This window comes from Onychostruthus taczanowskii, unplaced genomic scaffold (assembly GCF_017590055.1).
Source record: "Onychostruthus taczanowskii isolate IOZ18803 unplaced genomic scaffold, ASM1759005v1 scaffold22, whole genome shotgun sequence".
In the NCBI taxonomy this organism is placed as follows: Eukaryota; Metazoa; Chordata; class Aves; order Passeriformes; family Passeridae; genus Onychostruthus; species Onychostruthus taczanowskii.
The window spans coordinates 5364996-5391606 of NW_024499462.1; the positions used below are offsets into that span (position 1 = coordinate 5364996).

General features: G+C 38.5%; 1 protein-coding gene across 1 annotated transcript in view; it reads right to left on the reverse strand.

Moving 5' to 3' along the window:
• Positions 1-26611, reverse strand: part of GRID1 (glutamate ionotropic receptor delta type subunit 1) — a 481999-nt gene that overhangs the window by 25789 nt on the left and 429599 nt on the right. Inside the window, exons 9-13 of the mRNA XM_041404961.1 lie at positions 24638-24739; positions 23099-23296; positions 20893-21217; positions 19316-19454; positions 1003-1198 (exon numbers count right to left, since the gene is read on the reverse strand). Of these exons, the coding sequence (XP_041260895.1) occupies positions 1003-1198; positions 19316-19454; positions 20893-21217; positions 23099-23296; positions 24638-24739 (960 nt within the window). The remainder of the gene's footprint in view (positions 1-1002; positions 1199-19315; positions 19455-20892; positions 21218-23098; positions 23297-24637; positions 24740-26611) is intronic.

The window sequence follows — 26611 nt, forward strand, 5'->3', positions numbered from 1 at the left end:
TGTTCAGAAAAGGTTTGAAAATATTAAAAAAATAAGAAGGAAATGCAAGCCCAAATCATTTTAACATGTCCCACGTACAAAAGCACAAAGAACTAGTAAATCTGTGTTTCACTGACAAGAGTATCTCTGATCAAACATTCACTATGGTAATAAAAACTCTTAACTTGTTTTAGGAAAAAATCAATAGACAGATGAAGAGGACACTTTCCATTAAAGGAGCAGCACACCAAGGCTCTCAGCATGCCTGCATCCCTTCTGTGTAATGTACTGGACATGTGTTTGATGTGAGGTGCTGCCTGGTTTTGTTGAGATTCAAGATGGGGAGCAGAGGGGAGAGGTAGGCTATGAAAGAGAGAGAGAATGGGCATTTGCAATGGCCAATACTCATTATCACAGGACTTAGAACAAACATGCAGCATCCTAAGCTGTTATATATTACTCCTTGAATACCACATTAATTCTCTGTTCCACAAAAATCCATGTAGTTTTATCTCAGAGAAATAACATTTTGGTAAAACACAGTGTCATGTGAATGCATTTTTCAAAGTCTGGAATAAACAAAGAAAAGTCTTGCATGAAATTTCTGTTTTAAGAGAAACAAGTATGTGTTCTGTGAATCCCTTAATTCTGACTCATGTTTCCAATCATGAACTCAGAAAAGAAAACAAACTCAAATGAGCAAAGGACAGGAGTCAGTACTGCATAATGTAAAGAATTACATCCAAAAAGGCATTATGATAGCTCCCATGAAACTGAGAAACCTTATTACCAAATCCAAAGGACTTACATACTGAAGACTTAGGCAGAGTTAAAGTACTTAAATTCAGAACAATGACACCAAAATTTGATTCTTATCTGCCATCAAGGTACTAAAAGGAACTTTATATAGGAATTCAGGGGGGTTTTAAATGACTGTAATTTCTTTCCTGTGACTTATCATTAACTGCATAGAAACAACATTGATACAGAAATTAAATGAAAACCCTTGTGATCCAGTCTTACCTTCCTGATGCCTTCAGAAGGGTTTGATACACAATTATCTGCCCCATTATTCTTACTGATAGTTCTCCACAGTTCAGCAAATGTGTTATCCTGCTCCAAAGGGTTGGTCCCTTTTGCTTTAAAGTATTCATACACTGCCGAGTCCCTGACTGTACCATAAGATATATCCATTTGTTTGGACAGATCCTGAAATGTTCTGAAATTCAAGCAATATTGAGAAATTAGTATTATGTAGCACATTAGCACGATTTCATTAATTAAATGGTTTCTTTCAATGTCTGTCACTCATTATAAAGCACCCTCACCAAATAACATTTCCATATTTCATTCCTCATTGTAAAGGAAAGCCAAGTAATTATTTAATTGTACTGAGCTCATATGATTTTAACTACACCCAAGCTCTTTTTCACCACAGAGAAGATTTTTTTTTTGAGAGATAACATGCCACCGACATTGCACAAGAATATAATGTGATAAAGACTTACCTGAACACAGGAAAAACTCAGATTATAAGTATAAACTTCCAGCCCCATCAACTTCACAGACATACCTCGCAGAATTCAGTGGAATTAGTTTGCAGTTATTACAATGCTCCATCTGACTCCAAATCAATATGACTGTTTTAAACAAACAAATAAAATCTTGCTTCCAATTTCCACCAAGTCTCTCTTGCTCTCTCTTTTCACAGCCTCTGGTAAAACAGGCATTTTTCATTCACACAGAGCCCTAACTTTCATTTACTCATCATATACAACTCTGGAAGTGTAAATGGGCCTCACCCCGAGTGGCTGTGAATGCACAATTTATTTTCAAATTGTACAGAATGTAATTCACTCCTGTTTTACAGCCTTCTCTGCACTGAAAGGTGTAAATCACTGCCTGCATCAATGAAAACCAGCCAAAGCTTCAAAACATTTAAGGTGGCATCACTGCCATCAGAAGCAGCACCCTGGCTAGGTTTTTTCCCTCTCTTAGAGGTTCATTCCCAGTCCTCTGCCTTCTTCCTCTGCCCTCAGGTATCATCTAAGTGCTGTGCCATTATCTGAGCATATAAACACATTCGACCACTGATGACCACACGACCACTGATGACCACACATAGCAGCAGGGACCAAACTGAATCTCATAAGTAATGGTTTGTTTTCTTTAAAATGCTTTATAAATGTGTGGCTTCACATGCTAACAATATGCTTCTGATATAACCAACTAACATTGCTTGACATCAGTTAAACTAATGCAATCCTCCCTGCCTCACCTCTTTTTCCCAAAAACAATCTTTCAGAACCAAAAACTTCCTGATCAACACATCTGAGAGGCCACCTCCCCCAAACCTCCAGCTCCTGGAGACACAAAAGCAGAACACTTTGGCTTGCAGCTTGTGCAGATTTCTTCACAATGCTCCTGAGGAGCCTTCCCCCTTGGCCCATGAGCCAAAGCTGTTTTCCACAGCTGAAGACTTGTCATAGACAATATTTTTCTGCCACCCTTTTCTCTGTTTCACTGAGGAGATGCCACTGCTGACACTTCACATGCCTTTAAGATTCCCTGCTACACTATTTAAAGCAAAGCAATCTGGGCATATACACAATGCCCCATAAAAATACATAGAGAGCTCTTCCCTCTTCTTCCCCACATCACCCCCAGGCCTCCCAGGTTCAGGTGCAGAAGGTGCTCTTCTCTGGGACTCCTGTGGGAGCCCTGTCCCCAGGCTGCAGCTCCAAGGGCTGCCTCTCAGCACAGCCCCTGGCCCAAACGCTTCGAACTCACAAGCTGCTTCAAACAGTTTAAGTGGTTTAAGTTCTTATATTGTGTTAAGGACTTTCTATCATTTTAAGCTGTTAAGCAGCTTTAAGTAAGACTGTGTGAACAGCTTCTCTCCATGTACATTGCACACTTGTGGATTTGGGCTAACTCTAGGAGTTCCATCAAACCCCAAATCTCCTGTTATTTCTCTAGCTCTATATGGCCATTGATAAAGTACAAAATTTCCAACAACACCCTGGAGGTTGTTGGAAATTCAAGAGGCTAATGAAAAATAGGAGAATTTGTTCAGATTTTGTTCCTTTCTTTAACAATCCTGAAAGTTCTGTTCTGCTCCCCTAAATATTTCCTGTACATTCTATGGAACCGGTTTTCCTCCAGTCTTGATCTACATGATTACATGCTGCATTTAGTTCTGTCTTTATTTTTTAAAGTAAGTTTCATCATATCCCAGGGAATTGCTTAAGCCCCAGGAATTGATGATTTGGCTGTTAAAAGACACATTTCTGCCTATAGGGCAAAGAAAGGTACTCAATATACACAGGAGGGTCTTCTGTGGCAACCCTTTCCCACCAGGTTTAGTGTAGAGATTTTGACGTGTGTAGGAAAACATGTTTGGTAGAAGCACAGTAACAGAAATATGTTTAACTAATATACTTTAACACAGGTGTCAGCTGGTAACAACTTTACAAATGCCTACTCCTGATACCACTATTCTGTCTGAAAGTTTGAACATGAGGGTTTGGATAGTTAAAAAAATAATTAAACTTGCAATTTTAATATTATCAATATTTTCTGTTTTCCTTTATTGCCATGGAACCTTTTACTCAGAAATGTGCATTTTGTTTTAGCTAAATTGCACTTTATTGACGATCAGTATTTTTATTTTAGCTAAATTACATTTTATTGACAATCAGTACTGCACAAAAGCACAGAACATGTTGCTTTATGAGCAGCACAGTTTGTTCAATTCTCTAAGCATCACAGGGCAGAGAGAGCAAATCTGGGGTTTAAATCAAATGCTTGCAATAAACAGACAAGCATACAGGCAGGGAGGGAAGCACAGTGTTGGCCTGGGTGTGGGAGTAAGGTAACCCCTTTAGCTGGCAGTATTTCCTTGGAAGAGAAAATGTGGAGTATTGTCTGTCCTAAGGATTACTTGCAGTGCAATGTTTGATGTTTTGGACCACTTAGCCAAAAAATCTATCTCAGAAATTATCCCCACAGGGAGTGGTCTCAGTCACAGTTCTTACTCTGATAAAAATATCTTTGCTGTATTTCTGCACTGAAAGTGGAGGTGATGCTCAGCACATCCATGGCTAGAGAAGTGGTCAAAAGATTTGGGTGCAGTGGCCATGGGCACATACACAAACGATAGTGGATGGAGATGAATTATCTCCTACTTTTTACAGGGGGAAGTAAGATAATCACAAGGGTAGGTTTGAAACACTGTTGTTTTAAATCTCTCAAATTTGCCTCTGCCAGACAAAATCACTCACTGCTACTTTTCAGATACTGGCTGTATCTTACAGTTGTGTCATTCACTAAAGGCAGCTGCTGTCATTGTTCTTAACCTTTATTTGTGCAACCAGCTATCAGCTGGTCCTATCTCCTTTAGCCACACAAATTCTTGTCTCACTTTTCTATGGCAAAGATTTCACGCATTTAATATACAAAATTATTTGCAACAAAAATGTGCAGCATAACAAGATGCCCCATTAACCTTACCACCTCAGTTATTGGATCTCACAAGCCAGTAAAGGTTCTTTATAAGTGTGATTAAAGATAAAGTCAGTAAAGCAGAAAAAGCCAATGTCCCTCACTTACTGTTACAGGAGCACAACTTCAATTTGTAGATAAATACATCCACCATGTGATTGCTATAATTGACAAGTACATGTAAACCAATTGATTTAAGTAAATGTATCTGCAGTCAATCTGAAGAAAAATGTTGTCTTTTAAATCTGTGTTACCAGCCAAAATATTTAATGCCCTTATTTATGCCTGCTAGATGAATACAACAACTGATACATATTCCCAGTGGAATTACAATTACTCCACGCAGAGTCAGCTGAAGACTGGACTCTCTGCTCGGTTCATGTGTTAGAAACTTACTGGCATAAAACAAATGCTGCAGAAGACACTGGCAACAGCAGTATTAGCATTTATGATTAGACCATTAGAACTAATTGCCAGAATAAAAATACTGAATAAGATACACTTTTTGGAGATGTTTTCTTGTAAAAGCCTCATGGAGCTGTAGATACACAGACTAAAAATATGCTGCCAGAATGGGTTTATTTCACTCTGTTGCTGCTATATGCCTAAGACTTCTGGATGAATAATAAGTGACAGACTAAACTTGACACCAGTGCTTTGAGGTAACTGCTGATCAATTAACTGAGCTGGAGGCACCTGGATCATTAGAGGTGATCAAAGTATTTTTCAAAAGAAAAACATGTTGCTGTCATTAAAAAAAAAAAAAAAAAATTGTTTTTTTTTGTAGTGACCCTGAGATTTTTGCTCAATGCAGCATAATATTCTAGGTGATGGCTGCCATAAAGATAAAGTGCACCAGAGATGATGAGACTTTTTAAGCTGCTCTGCCTAAATGAAGTCTTAAAAATGCATACATAAAATGTATAGTACAAGTCCTAAATTTCGATCTTTAAATGCCTTGAGGCTAATTTATTTTCTTTTAAACTTTTTTCTCTAAAAGTTAAGAATCCATTACATCTGCAGAATTAAATACAAGTGCAGCTCCTAACAAGAACTGTTTTCTCCACGCAATTATGTGAGAGGGAAATATGTGTTTTATGCACTGGGAAAACTGTAATCCCAGTAAACTTCAAAGTAAAAACAGATGTATCTGAACTGATTTGACAAGCTTATACCACCATTGTAAGCATAAGAAACACCTATGAGCTGAAACCTAGAACATAAAATCCTATCTGAAAAGAGATTTATGGGATAAAGCTATACCCAGTGGAAAGCAATGAGTTGAAAGAGAATTCTGCCTACTGTGAACTGCAGAAAAATACAGAATTTTGACCTAAAATTGCTGAGAACTCCTCCCTCCAAGGCAGAATTTTCAGTGACAATGAGGACAAATAAGAAAATAGTGTTTGTTGTTGATCACATGAATCTACCCACAAAGAGATGAACTTGGAAGCCAAGCAAGCATTGCCAGATCAGATTGTCATTTGTAGATGTCACCAAGAGAAAAGAGTCTGCAAAGCTGGATCAAGGTTGAAGAGGTACTGTGGTGGTACAGACAATGTACCACCAATGAGCAGATCCTACTATTCAGAACCTCAGTCCTGATCTGAGTCCTGATTAATTTTTATATCTATTTATGAATCTGCAAGACAAAGGATTTGAGCCTCAGTCCATTGTTCACAAATGAACAATCTTTGGAACTCCTGTTTTAAGTAAAATGTATGAGTGAGTAGGGTAAAGTTTGTCTTCAGACATCAGAAAGTGAGTTCAAACTTTCACAAAAAGACAATTTCTGGAGCTGGTCTACCCAAGCTGAACAGTTTAACTGGTTGAAGTGCTGAAAAAAAAAATCCCTCTGTTATGAATATAAAGTACCACTAGGGGATGATAGTCCCATTGACTCAGAGACTTGCATGAAGAGTTTCACTGTATTGCTAAATGCAAGTTAAAAAAGCACAAGCCCACTTAAAAATGGAAGAGAATAGCAGTTAATGTCTCTGAACACTAGTGCAACCAGTATTTCATGAGCCTTCAGCTGTAAAAGAAAGGGCTGAACAATGAGGTAACATTAGAACTGACCTTTCTTTAGCACCTACAAGTCTAAAAAGTAAATATACTTAAAAAAAGGAAAGCATTATGACATAATTTGGTAGATTTTCAATGTTTGTTCCAGGCAAATATTGGAATGTTGTTAGTGTGCATTAAACTGGACATACAAAAACTAAAAGATGGGCTACTTTAAAGATTATTCTTAGTTGAGCCAATAAAACTGTTCAAGGTATTCTTAGGATGGCTGTACTCTTAGTACAGAGAACTAGAATGAAAACAAGTTCATCTCCACTTCTTATAACCTTAGACTTCAAAAGAACTGGGTCCATGATTTTCATTTGGGCATCTTGGATTTTCTTTGAAATGATGAATAATTAAACTGAGCTCTTAAATCAATCCTTCAACGGTCAACTGCCCTATAGCGACGTGATCAAATCCTGCATTGTTCCATTTCACTGCAAGTCACTTTAAATGCTCTTAATTCTGTCTCAGTGCAGTGATGTGCAGATCAACAGGTTTCTTCATCAAATATTCTAAGCAAAATTTTAACTTTAGCAACAGAGGTACTCCAGTAGGGATCAGCAGCAGTACTTGCATGCTTAGGATATACTTTTCTGGGTCAAGTCCTTCACCAGCAAATATATATTGCTTTATAATTCATATGAAACGGTTGATCTGATCTCCAGGAAAACTACCATCCACTTTAAACAAAAGTCTTAACAGAAAAAAGCCTCTACAAGGGAAGCTGTATTGACAGATTAAACTGCACAGAATCAGTGGAGTTGCAGCCCTTCACACCAGGATTGAAGCTTTCCAAACCACAGCAGGAGACAAAGTGCAGACAGTCAGGGCTGTGTCTGCTCTTCTCCTCACCAGTGGGGCAGGAACAGCTGCTACACAGCATTTCAAGGAAGCTGGGACTTTCCTCCAGTGGCAAAACCAATCAATTGACATGTGTCACAGAACACGTTGCCATGTCAACCCCCTACTCTTCCTATAGTTAAAACAAATAGTGATTGAACTCCTCAGCAGGTAATGGCACTGCAGCAGCTTTTTTTCATGGTTATAATGGTCACTGCTGCCAATATGGTGCCATCTCTATGAGACTCTGTTTGGATTGGGATTACTGCCCTAAATTAAGTGCAACCAAAAGTAAAATGTAACATTCAGTTCTAGGGAGAGGATGCTAAAGCCAGCTTTATTTCTGCCCCAGAAGGAAGGGGTTTGCTACACATCCTGCATGCCATGTGTGATGGCAAATGTTCTGTCACCCACCCAGTGCAGCATCAAGAGCCCTTCTACTGCCCTTAAAGAAACTTCTTTTGTAGGCTACCTAGCAGACTCAATAGATAGAGCAGTACTGCTGAGATCAGTGAAACTAGTCATGCACAAAAAAGCACATGCTCAAGGTTCCCGGGATTGGAGACAAAAATACAAACAGTAAGAAAAATGAAAAACAAAATAGCCAAATAAGACATACACAAAGCACTAGAAGCACTGAACTTGTACAGACTCCAAACTGATTTAATATCTTTCAAATGACTTCCTCTGTTCCTACATGTAAAGGGAAAGACAAGTAAACTAAACTGTTTTCTTAACTCCTGACACAGCACTGACTTCCCTGCAGACTGAGTACTTTCACTGAGGCGCTATTCCTGCAGAGCTACTGCATGATTAAGTTTTAAAAGAAGTGAACAAACAGAATGTAAACCCATTGAAATGCAAAGACAGTCAAGCCACTAATAAATGATACACTGTCATGTTTATGATTTTAGTAGTAATTAATTACTAGCGACACACATTGTATTGGCAAAACATTTGGAGGCTTTGTGTACTTCCTAAGCGTCTGAGATGCAGCAGAAATACATTTCACTACCAGAACCTGAAATTCCAATTTTGCTTTACTGATCTCAGAACAATCTGCAGTATTTTCACTGAAGTCAAAGGGTGGAGGATGTAGGACAAAACCCCTACAAGTAGGCTGTATCCCATTGCTCACAGATGTTCTTAGTATCTTCCAGCAGTTTATTTAGGAAACATGCCCATTTTCAAAATTTTAACACTATTTCTGGCTACAAGACTCAAACTTGGCTCCAAAAATCAAACTGGATTCTCATCATAATCAGTAAAACAGGTTCTTCTGTAAACAAAATTAAACCTCTAGGTATTCCTATCCATTGCTATTTCTAAGCTATGCCCTCAGGACCACCTCAACTACTCCAATCATCTGCAGTGATCTGTGTGAGTGTGACTTGACTTGTCACTGGATCCTAAAAGTCCATTTTGCCTAGAGCTGACACTGGCTCTGCTCCAGCACTGCACATAAAGAAATCTGTTAAACAGATAGAAATAAACTAAACATCTCCTGATTGCCAGTCCAGTGTTTCTAACTATACTTCCAACCCTTCTCCTCTCCAAACCTTCTCCAGGCAGTAAAAGCATTAAGTCACTTAGATTGCGGATTTTTTTTTATTAACTTATTTGTAACTTATTTTTTCTTTTGGATGTCCCATGTTTTCTGTCCCAATGTGTTTGTTAGCATATTGTAAAGAAACTGATGGTGCTTACAGCAGAAGTTATGATTGCTTTGCTTGAAATGTTTTCAAAACCACATAATTGTGTAATAAACTATTCCATTAATAGTGACAACAATGGAAATTAGTTTCTGAGCATTTGCATCTCAAAGCTGGATCCACTGGGGCCCCATAGTTTGTTATACCTGGATGAAGTTTCTCACAGCTGAGCATTTATGATTGCATATGAATTCTGTCTAAGGCAGTGAAGTCAAAGGCCAGGCTTTCCTTTATATTTACAAGGGCTGCTTACAGAACCCTCTTCACTACACCATTTTTCCCTATTTTTAAAAGCTTAATAACCTTGAGATATTCCCCAGTTTGCCCACCATGTTTGCATTTAACAATGAAAAGTATCAGACTGACAAAGAGACACCCAGAGCATCTAGCACATGAGAGTTTCTTTTAAGATGCAGGCCCAGGATTTCATAGTCTGGAGCTTTAATTTGTATGCTCAGATCCACATTTAAACTGCTACATGACTGGGCAGATTTTCAGAGCAGATCAAGGAAAGATTTGGCACAACAGCACATTTGTACAACATTGGCAGATTCAGTTAAAAGTCTGAAAAAGGGATTCAGAGCAGCTATGAGCCGTTGCCGTTCACCCTGCAAATCCAGAATAATCAATCCTACTAAAAAATCTGGGTAATCCTGGATCCTTTATCCATCCTCCATATTCCATTCAACAGTGAGAAGGAAATTAAAATGCAAAGAAAAAGTGAAAACACGTCAAGAGCACGTTTGGAGGTAAAAATACTCTTGTTGGGACTTCCTTTGAGTATTTCCTTGCTTTTGTCAAGAGCACGTTTGGAGGACTTCCTTTGAGTATTTCCTTGCTTTAGTTTTAAATCACTTTGCCATTGTGGCCTTTCTCTGAGTAGCTCAAAGGGTTAACATGTTAATTAAAGCAAGGTATTCTACTCCTTAAATTATTAATTAAAATAAAAAATGCAGCTGGTGTTTAACAGCACCTCGGTCCCAACAGCAGGTTTTAGTCACTTCTCCTAGATCAAACATATCATAAAGTTGGCATGAAAATCATATTGTCTGAATCAAACACATCTGGCAACTGACACATGCTTTTACCTATAATAAAAATAACAAACTACCTATTACATATGCAGATGCACTTTAAATTGTTTGCTACGTTGATGTCTTCTACAGCTCACATTCAGAAGCTAAAAATCCTAATGAAGATTAATGATTAAGATCGAGAGGGAAGAAATTGCTTTCTTCCTTTTCCATTGCTGCTCTAAGTACTGATAATGCTGCCCTTCTGTTTTGTGCTCAGATGACAAAGAGTAGCTTTTTAATTAAATTGAGTGGGCAACAGATAAGCTTGGCTTCTTGGTACTGGCTTATAAGCCTTTACTCGGGGTTAGTGGTACTTTTTATAGGATACCACTGAAGCCCATGAAATCCCAGTGTGGAGCAAGGTCCTACACAACTCTTTATTAAGTTTTCATTTATCAGGAGTCCTGCATGTCAGCAGTCTCATGCTGGGGTGGAGGGGCTAGATGAATTCAGATCTGTCAAAGGTACAATGTGATGCTGGAAAACAGCTTCACACCCTTCCCTTACCACAGGGAGCAGAGCAGAAGCTATCACTGTTGACAGAAGGAAGAGAAGAAAACAGAGGGACTCTGAAGAGGCACCTTGATTGCTAGAGCATGTGCTGCATACTCCTGGGAAATCAAAATACAGGGCTCTTCATTAATACTGAAAGCACATATAGCATTCATCAGTTGTTATTGATGTCTAAAGTGCATGCACTACATATGCATATTTCAAAGTCTGGAGGCCCACATGCCTTTTCTCAGAGGACCCAGACTGAGCACACAGTGTATGGTGCACTTCCCATCTTATCCTGATGTACAGGAAGGTAACCAGGAAGAGAGACCTCACCCTTTGTCCTCTCTCCTTCTCCTCACCCTGAACACAAGTCTCTCTGAATACTGAACCTCATACTAGAAAGCACCAAAAAAGCACATCAAAAACAACTGTCTGCTCATTATACTGAGATTAATTAGTTTATTGGGCAGCCTAATTACATACCTTGAAATATGAGCTTGGAAATTGCATTATTGTCATATGTAAGAAACGGTAAACACCCACCCCATTCTGACTGATAGTTTTCTATTTTCTAGATAGACATGACTATTCATAAATCAATTAAATTAAATCAGTGGCACATCAGGCTGGTTTTAATGGTTTAGAAGGCAAACAACTTCAATGTCTGTGATTACATTTCTTGTAATGCAACAAACTTTGTCAGCTGTATCAAAACAGCTTTTCTGAGGCAACGCTGTTCTCTCCCTCATCTCCAGATGAGTCTGGAAACAGTCCTGTATTATACTATAAAGGAGCACACATGCAGAAGAAGAGAACATTGCTCAGTAAGGCAGACGAGCCCAGGAAATAGAAAAAAAGCATGCAACCCTTCTCTTAGCAATCCAGTACTATTCCAGAAAAGTTTTTTGTTTTTTTTTTTTCTCTCCAGAAAATATTTTGCAAAGTAAGAACTGAGAGTATAGCACTCATGTAATAAACAGTAGTATCTTACTTCCCAAGGAAAATAAGTTCCTTTCTCCCCTAAACAACCATGACCTGCATTGATTAAAAATATTTTCCTAGGCTTTTTTTTTTTTTTTTTTGGTTTGGTTTGTGGGTTTGTTTGTTTTTGGTTTGTTTTCACATCATCAGGAATAGTTTTTAAATCTTTTTATAAAGATATTCAATTTTAAAAGCCTTTCTTTAAATGGCAAGTTTACAGATTTCCACTTCATGGCAAGATGGTCAATAAATATTTTAGAATGTATTGAAACATCTTTTTTTTTTTTTTCAGTAGATGAAATATCATCCTATATATCAGTTAAGGTGTTAAGAGTGTCTGGTGTGAAAATGAATGCTCTTCTATTGTGGAGACCTTTATGAGGGGAGTGGCTATTTTAGATCTGATAGATTTAAATGGAAATGTCAAAGAGAAAAGCATCCAGATTAAAAGTGTTTGCAAGATATTGGAGTTTAATATCCTGAGGTACTAGAAAACCCAAACAAGATTAACAACATAAAAATACTACATTTCAGAAGACCAGACTCAACAAACATCAAGAACTAGAGAAAAAAATCTCTTGGGGTGTTGCTTTAAAAGATAAAGGATACAGAAGGGCTGGAAATTCCTGAAAGATCCCATATCAAAGACACACATGCAAACTATCTTAATATGAGGAACTAGTAAACAAATTATAAGAAGCTGCAAGAGCTTCTGGAAGAGCTCTTTCAGGACCTAGAAAACCAAAATCATTCTCTTTAAATTTTAAAGTGTAGTGCAGTCAATGGACTAGTTAACCATACATACAATAAATGTATGGGAATTGTGCAAATGCATGAGATAAAAAGAGGCAAGAAGCAAACATAAATCCTCCTCACAACACCAATAAATTTAATTTTCATGATTTGTCACTGCAGAAAGCTATTTGTGTCACCCCTTGACTGAATTTCCAGCGTCCAGAGCAGAAGATGGGAAAATTACCTTTGCTGTTAGGTGGGTGAGGAAATCTATCACTGAACAATCATGGTACAAACATGACAGAACCACTGGTCGTTGGGGAGGAATTGTGCAAGGTGAGAAGAGAGTCTTCTTACGTGAACAAATGAAGCAGTTCCCAAAATATTTCAAGTGATTAGCAGGGTTGGAAGCCTATGTATGCCCTCTTTGAAATGACAGTAATTAAAAAAACAGGGACAACTTCTTATAAGTGAGAACAGTGACTTTCATCTCCTGGTTTTGCAGGAAAGAACTCACTGTGATTAAGTGTTTACTTACTATTGGTAGCTTTGTGAATACAATTTATTTGTTCTGGCTTCAGGAATGCTCTCAGAGAGACCTTCTGGCAATCTGGAAACCTATGCAGTAATATTCACTATATTATCCTGCAACAGAACCTGCATGGCTTTTATAATAGGGCCCTGTTACACTAATGGCTCTGACCAGTACAGATAAATTATATAAAATACACATTATTTTACAGGGGGTTTGGTTTGGTTTGGTTTTCAGGCAGCTGCTTCACTTCACAATGTCATTAAGATATCTGCCTGAAAACATGGAAAAAACCCCACTGGCAAACCTCTTTAATGGTCAGACAGAGATTTCCAAAAGAGAATTCTCTATGGAGTTTTTCTTCTTCCTCCTGTTTTTGTCTTTAGAGATGATAGATTGAGCTGTTAGGAGTTGTCTGAAGCTCTAAGGCCCTTTCTGTTTGATTTGCTATAGTAATAATTATTTTGCTTTTTTAATATCTTGCTATATTACATGCTATTATCAGTTCATATAAGACATTAAATCAGCTTCTTTAGAGAAAAAAATAATAGAAATGTAAGTATCCTATTGAGCAAAAATCTTTTATTACTGTGTTATGTATTGTTTATCCCTTAGGAGTCACATAGAAAATACAACCTGACAGAATAAGTCATTGGTGCTATCCATGTAATAAAAAGAATCCTCATCCTACAACAAGGAAGGTGTAAGGGGCCAGTGGGATTGAAAGCATGCAGAACGCAGACAGCTCCTCTGTGGACAGCAGGGGAATAACCTATATTAATGTGAGACAACCTGACCCAAAAAGTGACTCTGTCTGAGCCAAAGAGTATCAAATATCAGATTTAAACCAATCTTTGCACATTTTGATGGGCTGTCCTGAGGGCTGCCACTCTTGCTAGATTTTTCTCCTTTCAAAGCAAAAGAAAAAAATAATAAAGCTTTTATTACCTGCACAGATGGTAGATTTTGCTAATGTTATATCCAAACCATTTTCTTCTCTAAACTGTGCATGCATCTGAATTTTAATGCCTCAACCCACCTCAGTCACAGAACTTCTCAGTAACCAGAACAAATGAAGAGATGCTATATTATATAGATCTCTCAAAAGTCAAGTTGGAGAAGTGTGGAATCACAAATCTCTTGGTTTGCCATTGATCTCCAATCTACACCACATTTTTTAATGGCAACTGGAGAGATGGAATGCAAGCTTGATTTTTAGCTGTGCATTCTCATTTTTCTCACAAAAACATCCCTGGGAAATATCTGCACTTAGATGCTTGCCTGCTTGTTCAATTAGAGGAGTAATTAGGATCCATTTTAAACCATGCTTGAGCGACATATGCCAACATTCAGAAAGCTTTTCAAAAGGCTCCAGACTCTGTGGCTTTCCAGGCAGCACCCACTGGGCAGCACTATCAATAGGAGTGAAATGAAAAGACAAACAATGGGAGTTGGAGTACTGGCAGCAGCCCAGTGCCTTGTCCTGAGCTGAGCCTGAAGGCAAATGCTGGCAAGCTCTGCCCCTGAGCACTGCTGCCCTGCTGCACTGAGCATTTCCCAGGAAATTTCACCCCTGTGCTCCAGAGAGGGAATGTTCTGGAAAGGAAAAGAAGTTTTGAATCCTTGCATCTTTCTTATACTCTTTTTTAGCCTTTGTTTGCATGAAGGAACTTAATCTAGTTATTTAATGATTGAAGCTTTTGCTCACAGGCCTTTAATGATAATCACAATAATTCTTTTTTATCATGCTCATTCATACATGCCTCCTGCCAACATGCCCGAGGTGCTGCACAGACATTGCAAAACACAGTACAAATTAAACATAACAAAAGAAAATCCAATGAAATATTTAAAAGGACACATCTGATATTAACAAGAGAAAGGCTGTTTTCAAACATGAGGAATTTGAAGACAAAATTGTTGTGAACAGAGGGATTCTGGTTAGGTTCTTGCCACCAACCCTATCAAATCCACTTAACTACAGTGGATGAAATGTTTGTTCATTTCCCTCTGGATGGCATCTTCCAAGTACTTTTCTCATTTTATTATAAAATATTTTGAGATTACTTCTGCTTTGTATGCAACCCAGAAAATATATCTTTTTTTGATACCTGCAGTGCTACTATAATATGGCCATTTATGGCCATCAACTTTAAAACAGCTAAACTGACAATATGCCATATAGGAAAATATTATTACTGTGTTATACAGGGAGAGAACCAAGACAGAGTGGAGGCTAAGCTTGCCAAGATCAAACAAAGCTTGTGGTAGAAAAAGAATTTGCACCCAAGTCTTCCAAGTGCCAGCCTATCACCCCAACTAAGCTGCTCTAAATCTTCAGCTGTCACCAAAATACAAGAAATAGGGGGATTAAAATACAAATAAGTAAATCTGAAATCATGAAACAACAGCTGAGATCTTAAAGCAGAAAAATCATGCACTTGTATGCAGTTCATGAATGCTTATAGTACAGATGCCTCTCAAGGCATCCATGGCATGTGCAAATTTAAGGATCAATTTGATAAAAAATTTAAACTCTTTTGAATTTGAAAATAGAATTCATTTTTCATGTCCTATTTTTCTTGTGTAATTCTTAGCCTCTTGTCAGACAAGCTCTCCTAAACCTGGGTTTCAGAATATCTGTGCAGCTATTGAACTGCATGTAGTCTGCTTGTTAACAAGAAATGAAGCTGGAATCTAAGTCACTGCTAATTAAACTCATAATTACAAATGGAAGGTCAGACAGCAGATCCAAGAGCTGCTTGAAAATTTAATAAGACAAAAGAAAGAACAAATTCACATGTAATAATTCTGCCTTACTTAGACTGACCCATTAGAAGACCCCTCAGCTGCACACAGTACTGAAGGCAAATATTAGAATAATAAATGCAAATCATTTGGGTTTAAACTTAAACAAGATTGTTGAAGATTAGCAGAGGTTCTAAACATTACCTAGATTTCTTATTAAAAACAAAAACTGAGAATTGATTATTTACAAAGTTAGAACATGGATCACAGCTTCCTAACCTGAGCTCCAAAGCAGTTGCCATCAGTAGTTGCCTTTCCTTTTTCATACTGAACTAGATAACTTCTCTCTCCTCTGCCCATAAGGGGTCAGGAAATCTGCTTGTTGTGTCACTGCCCTGCCTGTGGATGTCCACACGCACAGAAATCCTGAGATAACCACGACGTTGCCTTTGTTCCCTGGTTGGGAGGTGGGGCACAGAGAAGGTGAGAAGTGCAGGAGGTAATTTGGACAAAGGGATGAAGAAGCAGCATTAAAAATCAATGGGGAGCAGAAGCACCAACCACTAGCAACTGAAAAATTGAGGCGGCCAAGGAAGGTACACCATATTTCCTGTCAGCTTTGACCTCCTGAGGGGATAAAGGTTTTCATGTGGGTCTCAAATTCCACATTTGGACACACCCCACCACCACATGACACCAGGATGAATGATGGGCACACGGGACACAGGAGGAGCAAGAAAGCATATGCTGTCATGCCAGACCAAAAAACCAGTAAGCCCTTGACGTTTTGAAAAAATCCAAGGAGAAGAATAGTTTTTCTTTCCAAGTTAAGCACGTCTCTTACTTGGGATCTAGACACCTGGACAAAAAATCCTGTTTGGGATTTACAAAGTAACTGTCGGGAAACAAATATAGGTGGCAGATCAAAGCTGCTTTCTGCCATTCCTCCTACACAGGATATTTCAACTTTCTGTGAGCCACAGGAAGCCTCTGAAACTCACAGCAGGGTGGAATAGCCTTGTGAGACTTGCCAATGCCAGATATAAAAAAACAAAAAACAGTCTTCCCTTATCAGCAGGCTTCCATCTGACACAATAATTCTAAAAATCTGCTTTCCAACAGTTCAACTTTGCTTCAGTGAATGTCTCACCAAGCCCCTTCTAATAAATATTGTTTAGTTATAATATGACACACTTGCTTTGCAGTGAAATTGTGGAGGCAGTGATCACTGGGTTGATTGACACCTAGTTATTCAATCAAAGATACTTCTATTTCACCAGTCACAGACCACACATGCCAAATTTGATACTGAAACAATTTCTATTAGGCGTTTTAGAGAGGGCTTGGGAAGAAAATCAGTGTTGTAATGAAAATCTTAACTATGCTGCAGCTACTGCAGTATCATAATACTTATTTCTCTCCTGCTGGCAATTTGGAGGCAGCAGCACTGAACACCAGAGGACTTCTCTATGGAGGAAGAGATAACAGCAGACATTTACTGAAAGGATGGGGGTTGTTTTCTCTTAACAATGGAAGTGTACACAGACAGATTTGGTAGTTCTCAGCTGGTGAGCAAATATTCAGCTCTAGCTCATTGTGGCTCTTTGGGTGGGAAAAATTGATTTCACATAAGTATTCCCTTCTGGGTTCATGCAAGACAGAATGCAGGCAAGCTGAGTGGCAGTGTTAGGCAAAAACATTCACTGCACATTATAGGATGTGAAGCCAGTTAGAATGGGGAGCTGAGGCACAAGGCCACAATTAATTCATGAAAGGCAGTAATTTACTTTCTTAGAAAAAAAAATTGTTCTAAATCTGACAAATTATTTTATAAACTGTTTCACCTAAAGAGTGCGGACATGAAAATCATAGCTGAGAGATGGATGAAGGTTCAACACAAGTTTCCAAAGAAACTATTTCTTTACCCCACCTCCTCTCACCAAGGCACTTCAGGAATGATTTGGGAACCTAAACCACAGCATCCAGGACCACTTTTGACATCAGGCAAGATGAACTATCCACATTGTGGCTGACAACACCCATTAGAGATCCCTGCCCTACAGACAAGTAGGGAATACAGGCAGTGAAACTTCTGGCAACTTACATTTCTTTTGGCATTTACATTCTGGCACCTGAATTACGCTGTTGATGTTTTCTTACTTCTACATCCTCAGCTTGTATAAGGGGATGTGATAAAGGGACCTGGGAAGTGGCAGCTACCTTTAGGTATAGAAAGGCATTTAATTACTATTCTCCAGCTGCCATCTCTAGCAGTAGAAGGGTGCCTGAGTTCAATACTTGTGAAACAATTCTGAGCAGGTCCTTTACCCAAATAATTTATCTCCTCAAGATTCTTAGCAATGTCCTTTCATTTTAATAAGAAGGGGATTTAAAATCTCTTGTAGATGTTGTAACAGCTCATACTCAAAGGCCTCCTCTAAAAATCCATAGTTCTGCTCTTAAACCTCTTTTTTTTTTTTTGGAGATTCCTCATGTAATTACACTGCAACTTCTGTCCTCCTCTGAACTTTGCTAAGTTTTGGAAAGTACTGATTAGACCAAACAGAAAATTTCTTCTGCAGTGAAAGAAATAGAACCTTCAGAAATTTTTAAGAATATCATTAGTCAAGCTTTCTGGATAGCCATTTGTGCCTTGCTTTTCAAGAGCAATTTATTCACTGAGCTTAACCTTATTCCAAGGACATCCAGGCATCATACATGGATAGTTTTATTCTACATTGTTTCTCATGTTATTTCCAGAAATTACTTGGAGTACTTATTTGTGTTACTGTTAAAAACCATTTATTATGGCCAAACTAACAGAAAGTGAATTTAAAACCAAAGCCTGTTAAGGTATTGTCCTGATATAATGATGATGATTATGATACATCCACATAAAGCACTACAATATCTGCAAATGAACATTGGGGCAAGCTAAAAATTGGAAATTCTATTGAACTCATGTTTAGAATAAATGGACTTATGTCCTCTGCAGAAAGTAAAATGCCAGCCTCACCTTAGTGACAATTCTTCTGTTTCAAGAAGAGAACACAAACATTCAGTGCCAGTCTTCCCAATGCAATCCCAAATGAGAGCAGCAGCTTACCTGTGCTCTAATACCTGAAATCCTTGGCTCAGCACTTTCTAGAAGAAGAGCCTGTGCTGCACTACTACTGCTCCACTCCATTACTACCACATCAAACATGAGATATCAGGCTCTAACCTTGTCAGCACTGTGTGAAATTTCAATGGCCCTCCCAGTACTCCACACAAGTGTGAAGGTGGAAGTTTTGTCCACATTTTGTTGGAAAAAAAAATTAAAATCTTAGGCCTTTAAATCTGAAGAAAAAAACCCCAAGTTACATGCACACACAAATTGCAACCAAACAACCAGCAGGACACGAGAGACCTCTCTTCTGGAAAAATACAAAACTAAAGTGCCATTGTCCCCTCCATCAGAACTGCTTGAGGGCTGTTGGAGCGAAGGTGAAGAGGGGGAGAGGAGAGAAAAACAGCCACTGCAAATAAGCAGAGTATTTTATTAGAGAGTTATCTCCTTCTTGCAAGAATGAGCACTGAAATGGATAATACCTTCCTGTGAAATCCAGGTTTCCAGCTTCGTGTTAAGAAGAGGCTCTTACCTTATGGGATTATCCATCCTTGATACTGTGAGAAATGCTGCTAAATTCGCTGTGTAGGAAGAGCACACAATAAGGGTGAAGAGCCACCAGCTTCCCATTACAATGCGCATAGCCACAGAATTGACAGTGGATTCACCCCCTACAAATAAACAGAGAAATGGAGGGTCTCTCAGCAACTTCCTTTTGCAATCCCCCTCTATGTGCCCATGTATGTTAAACTTTGTTAAGTTCCTCTCTGCTTCGCCTCCAGTCTGCCCTTTTCACTGTGGGAAAAGCACTGCTTCTGTTCAGGCTGATCATTCACAAGTATTTTTTCCAGTCTACCTCTTGCCCTAGCCAGTGTTCTAGAAAATCATCTTTCAAAATATTTCCCTTGAGAATTATTGAGGATCAAATCTAAAGAACATGAAAAATGTTCTAAATAAAGTTGAATAATAAAGGAGAAGCATAACTAATATGCAGGAATTAAATCATTACAGTGTTCAGATTATAGTAATATTCTGTTTTCAATTACCCTTTCAGAACTGGAAAAAAAGTCCCACAGAACTGCCTAATGGTTTGTGTGCTATCTTTGCTGTATTTAAATCTGCAAAACTGAAGCATTAGTGTCATTACTTGTTACCCTTTACAAGGTTTCAAATCATGTGAAGGTTTCTTTCCAGCAGTCTTCAAGCACAGTTATTCTTGAGTATCATTGGAGACTAAACCTTACCATAGAGCTGGTTCTACTCACTTCAGCATATGTTTGCGCTGATTATATTTTACTGCACTTAAACCCATCAAGGCTGCCACCTTAATGAGATCAGGGACCGAGTTTCATAGCAATATGATGGATTTTCCAGCTGAAGCTTTAGAAGCTTGCAATCACAATGAAAAAAATGTAGAAAAAGTTAACAACTGCATCCATATGTCAGCATTCAATAAAACTTGCCTTCCAAGAATACAATTAACATAATAGATATGGCACAAAACCTGTGTGGGCAGATTTTGCAAACTATTAGTTGCAAAATGACTTTATTAATGGCAGCAGTCCTACTGAATTCAGTAGGATTTGTCCTATGCTGAGAGATTCCTGAGTGTAAAGTTAGTTATATACTCAGTTCAAACAACCAAGAGATGAACTATCTCACATGAGTTCAAAAACATATATATTTCTAAGTCATGCATTTTTTCATCAAAATGCACTTCACCACTCCAGTGGATGCAGGAGGTTGCATGAGCTGACACATTTCTATTTCTATTTATACATCAAACAATTAAAAAGATGCTAGTTTCAGAGCTGCATAAGTGCTGCAATTCTGCACCAAGCAGCTCTGTAGTTTATTTCCAATGTAACAACTTTCCCAAAGAGGAAAAGCCTGTAATGCTTTTTCTGGACTTAGTGAGAGACAGAAATAGCACAAAAAAAAAACCATGAAGCCCCAAACTTGCCTACCTTTCCCACTTTTGCTCATCTGGGCTAATAAAACATAACACTTGCCCATCCTTCTGTTGCACCTGTAGCCCGCTGTGGGCAGGACTGAGCTGTGCTGCCCGCTCTCCCCGTGCAGAGCTGCCTGTGGGCAGTTGCTCAGTACCTTGCTGCACGAAGGCTCCGTACACGACCCAGATGGCACTGTGCAGGGTGGAGGACACGGAGGGGCTGGGCTGCGCCGCGCCGGGCGCCCGCACCGCCTGGATGCGGTTCAGCACGAAGATCAGCACCCCCACGATCGGGATGGCCGCAGCAATGCAGGCCCACACCGCGAAGTCGAAAGGAGCGAAGAGGGAGAAGATGTTGATCTTCTCCTCGGGCTTTTTGATTAAGATGCCCACGGAATAGTCCATGTAGCGCTTGCTGAAGTCCACCACGCTCTCCCGCTCGGGTGTTATGGTGATGGCTGAGATGGCCAGGTCTGCTCTCTGCAAGACAAATGCAGCACGTCACGTCACTCCCTGCCACCAGGAGTTTGGACAGCAGGAGAAGCTTTCTAGGAACCATGGCTTTCCTTCTATAACTTAAAACATTTAGATTCATTTATATAAATTCTCTAAAAATAAAATCAGAATCACTTTCACCATTCAAACATTAGTTAATTGCACTGGTCCAAAGAAAAGTAATGAAACATAACCTTTCAAGGTACTCTTGAACAGAAAGCATGACCCTGACTCCTCTCTGGAAGAAGGGTAGCATATTTAACCTTTATCCCTCATTTATTTTCCAAAGGAGGCTTAAAATTCCAAACCATATTAACCCAGACCATAAAGAAAGAAACACCATTTATTTAGCTTGTGTATTTGTTAGCAGGGTGGGAAGAGCTAATATTTGTTTTTCTCCCTGCAGTATTGCCAACTTTCCATATTCATGAAAAGATTTCATAGGACAACCGGGGAGAAGATTTTGTTTGTTTTTTAAAATGAATAAAGTGATGGAAAATCTTGTAACAGGAAGAATGCACAAAGGCAACTTTGTTCCTGAAACTCTTTGGCTTCAATATTTAAAACAAGCAGGTTTTGCATGCAAGTAATCCTTAAAGAGTATGCACTCTCGATGAAGCGTAAGCTAGGAGTTAATAAATAAGGTTCCCAAAGCTTTTGAAGAGCTTCAATTAGATTTTCAATATTTTCTGTCTTAATAAAAAGTGGCCTCTTCAAAAAAAAACAGAATATACATTCAGTTTCCTATTGCTAATTGTGTTGGGAACGTAAAGCAAATATTAGATGAGGGAGGTTTGCTTTGAAACCCTTTGGAGTCTGTGGAACAAATGGTTGCAGAAATACCATTTAAAAATAGCATAATAGATATTTTATTGCTTCAAAGAAAGCAATTTCCAAAGAAATTTAACAGGAGTTCTTACCTTATTTTTAAATCCATTAAATTCAAACAGTTTATGTCAATGCAAAATAAGTTTAAAATTCTTTATGCTCCCTAGCACCAACCAAGAACATCCCATTATCACACACATGTTTGCAATAGCTTTAATTGCTTCTATTTCTTCCTAAACATCTCCTTACAGATACTGAGCCACCTATTTACAAGATAATGAGAAAGCTTCACTTTCAGTAATAACCTCCACTGAAGAAGAGTAACCTTTTCTACAAAAAACAGCTACATGGAATATTAATTCCTTTGATTCTTCTTCTTGATTAACGCTTGTCCCACATGAGATTGCAAGAACATGGAACATGAACAAAATACACTTATTGCATTCTCTGGGAGATTCCAGCCTACAAAGTCTATCCATTTACTTAAATGGATTTCAATTAACTTACTAGATTTGGAATACTGTAATTAAGAAATTTGGTCTTGTAATTTTTAAATGAATGAATAATCTTGAGACCAGTTTAAATTCTGATGCCCTATTAGTGGGGCTACCTTTCCTGTTTGGGAGTCAAATTTATTGTCGTTACTCATTGGTCTTTATTAAACATATCATCACAAAATGACAAAGTCCCATCTACAAACAACTTTCAAAGACAAAATGATAAAAAATAAAACACGAGTTTTAAGGAGAATACCTTATTTTTTCCTCTATTTTCTATATTTCATTCCCTCACACACACAAACATGACCTCTATTCTTATAGCAACGTAAACACATAGATTTACACCAATATAATTTATGTTGAGAGCAGCTGGAAGCAAATAAAACAAGAGACTCTCTAGTTCCTACCCTGTATAGAGTCTTAAATTGTAGTTTATGTCACATTCAAACTACCCATAGCTCAGAAGCATTCTGCACTGGTGCGTTCTGGTCCTAATTTCTTCTGCAATTTTTTTCAATGCAACTTCTTCTCTGTGTACCTTGTTAATGAGTTCTCCAATCATGCCATTCCAGGAGCTGTTTTGGAGCTGGTGTCCATACTTGCCATCAGGAGCTTGATATATCTCATACTTGAAGCCCAGATTCTTGGCTAGTGCATCCAAGACATCAATGGAAAATCCTTTATATCGTTTTGGCTGCCCAAGGATGTTCTCTGCCACCATCACAAAAGGTTCTTCCTGAGAACAAAACAGTATCTTAACTGACACTTGAAACAAGATTTTTAGTTTACTTCTCTGAGCAAAAGAGTGTTTTCTGAGTTAATTTTGGACAACTTGGCACAGATTTTGAGACATCCATAACCTTCTGAGGCAAAAAGTGGGATACTGTGAAGCTTCCCAACCAGACACTACTGCCCCAGCACTCGACTACTATCCATAGCTTTGGTATTTCCATAGCTCTTGAGAAGGAGCAGAGGGTCCAGAATAAATTCAACCTCAGATTGAAAAAGCCATCTTTTATATACAAGGTTTCATCTTATATCTAGGACACACACTAAAACATGAGCTAAAACCACTGCAACTTTGTGAACATCTAAAATTTTGAGAACTCAAAGAATAACCGTCATGGGTACAGGTTTCTGGAGTATTTTAAGAAGTCTGTTTTAGGACCAAGGAAATGCAGCATTTTGTGGTTTCTGCTGGGGATGGGTGTCCTGCTTTCCTGCAGATCCCAGGGATTTTGGTGGCACAGCCACAGCAGTTGACTGCCTTGATGGCCTGGTACTGTCACAGAATGGATCTGCTCACCTCTCACACCAACTACAGCATAAATTGAGGAAAGAAAATTGGGGGCTGGAGGGAGTGCCTTCATGTACATATGTACTGTTAGATAGTGCCTATTTCTACCATGATTCAGAAAAAGGGAATTGAAAATAACAAAAAAAGACATCATATTCTGCAATCTGTAGACTACAATATCTTAGCCAGGAATGCATTCAAGCCCTAATTTGCCCCTAATGTAGCACTTGGCCAACAGGAGCTCTTTACCGCTCCAGAGTTTAACAGACAGTAGTCCCAAAAGCATAATAATTTTTTTTGAAAGATGACACCTTTCTAAAAGATATAGTTTATCTCAATGGGAATTTATGAGCTTGATGCAGGGAACACTTGATTAAATTTTACAGCCTGCAGCATACAAGAGCCAAGATTAGATTATCATAATTGGTCCATCTGATCTTAAAATCCATGAAATGCTGAAAACTGCCTATCCAAGCTCAAGGATGGTATCTGGAATGCACCCCTGTGCACTGAGGCCCTATGCTGGTTCTATGCCTAGTAGGAATTACAATGCAGAAAAACAGCATAAGCAAACAAACAAATGTTCTGTATCACTGACAGTGCACAGCTTCACATAAAATAATAAAGGGCCATCATCTATCTTCCTTGTTATGTAACTGATCATCCAAAAATACAGAACTGAAAATGATAGGGGAAAACACTGCGGGAAGTGCCCAAAATATTCAGTCAGATCCTTTTTATTTTGAGCATTTTGTTTCCTGAACTCAGAAAGGATCATACCAAGACAGTCACCACTTTGAGTGTCACTCCCTGCAAGTCGTTGCCCAGACGTCGCTCTTGCAGGCTGCCGTTCAGGCCCTTCTCAGAGTCCCACGTCGCCAGCTGGAACAGAAAGCAGCGAGTCTGAAGCACTGCCAGGCAGGAATCCTTCAGCATTTACAAAATGTTTAACAGCAGCTTGACCAAATCCAGAACGTATAGAGGGAGGCTGAGAGGTGTGTGGTTTTCTTTCATGCAGAATCAGAATGAGTGTGACTCAGAGGACAGACATAAACACATGCCTTGCCTGAATACATGTTCAGATTGGGAGCAATATAAATTATCTGCTATCTGTAGTATTTATCACATCATTTCATTTAGTTCACTCTGAGATTACACTTCTCCTCAGTAAGTTTATATTGTCTGAGGGTCATCAGGATTACCTATGGTTGCACTATCCCAGATTTCCCGCTCTGTTCAGATTCCTATTTTCAAATACCCTATATTTATCAAAGACCAACATTTTTTTCCACAGTGTTTTAGCTCACCTACAGTCACAAATTCTTGACACAGGTTCTGTGGTGTCAAACTGTCTCAACTCACATTTTCTTCAGCTCCTGTCTCAAATCCTCTTTTCTCTGTTGTCCTACTTCTACCTGATCTCTAAAACAATTACAGCCTCTTGAGCTCCCAGGCTCCTGATGAACAAGTATGTCATATCTACCAGATGTACCACATGCATGTTTTCAGGATATCTTCCTGGAACATTACATCTAAATATTTTATTTTTCAATTAAATGTGTATTTTAAAAAATAATTTTACTGCATTTTCTGAAGAGAGATGCAGTCCAATTCAATAGAACAGGTTCAATAGAAAAGTCAATTTTTAGTGACCTTTGGATTATTCAAACTACATATGCTCCTCAGCAGCAGCAGCAGCAGTCAGACTCCTTTTGCCTTCAAACAGAATCCACAGTGTCATTTTGTTCAGAAGAGACATAAATAGTATCAAGTAGAAACTGTTTTCTTCTTCTTTTTTTTTTTTTAGCTGTACTCTTAAACACCAATACTATGCTCACATATTTGGAAGCAGTGTTGTTAGCTGAAGGCATGCCCTGTAGAAATTAAACACAGTCCAAGATCTGTGAAATGTGGATTCCTCCTGCCAGAAGCTAATTTTCATGTAACAAGTCAAAATCTTCTTGGAAAGAACTTATTTCACTGAAAATGCTTATGGCTAGATGTCTTACATGATTTATTTCTATGACTTCAGTTTTATCCTAAAGCCTCACAAATCAAATCAACAAATAAAATGTGATGGAAGAGATCTGTATAGTTTTATTTCTGGTTTGTTGCATTAAACTGATAAACAGGGAACTAGAAAAGAACAAGACATTCAGTAAATATTCAGCAACTATCACAACTGATGAAAATTATTCCACAGTCACTAAACCTTGAAAGCTGAGATGCAGGAGAGGAAAGACTTAAGGTAAACATCCTTTTATCCACATGACCTGGAGGATGGAGGAGGAGAATGTATGAATAATTTTCAGCTTTCTAATGACACTTCTGGAAGGGAAAATATCTCAGAGGGAACACTCTCCTCCTGTGATGGCAGTTTGGAGTGACAGAGGAGTGTCTGCACATCAAGTGTCTGCAGCAACACAGGCAGATAAATAACTGTAGCTATGGTATCTTTTGAATTTGAATTTAGATGCTTGCTCTGAAATATTTCCAGATATTCCTCAGCCCTTGCTACTGCAAAACCAAATGGACATATCTTTCCTTTGACATAAATCAACATGGTTCAACAGACTTCAAAGATCAGTGTAGGTGTGTATAGCATCTATTATGTCTCAAATCTGTAAAGAAAGCTTACTGTTTAAACGTTCTTCACTTGTCCTAGGCATAGGATCAAGATTTTTGCCAAAATGGCTTGCAAAATCCACAGGTGATGATTAACTAGTCTTTAAATATGGGAAATGTAACACATTC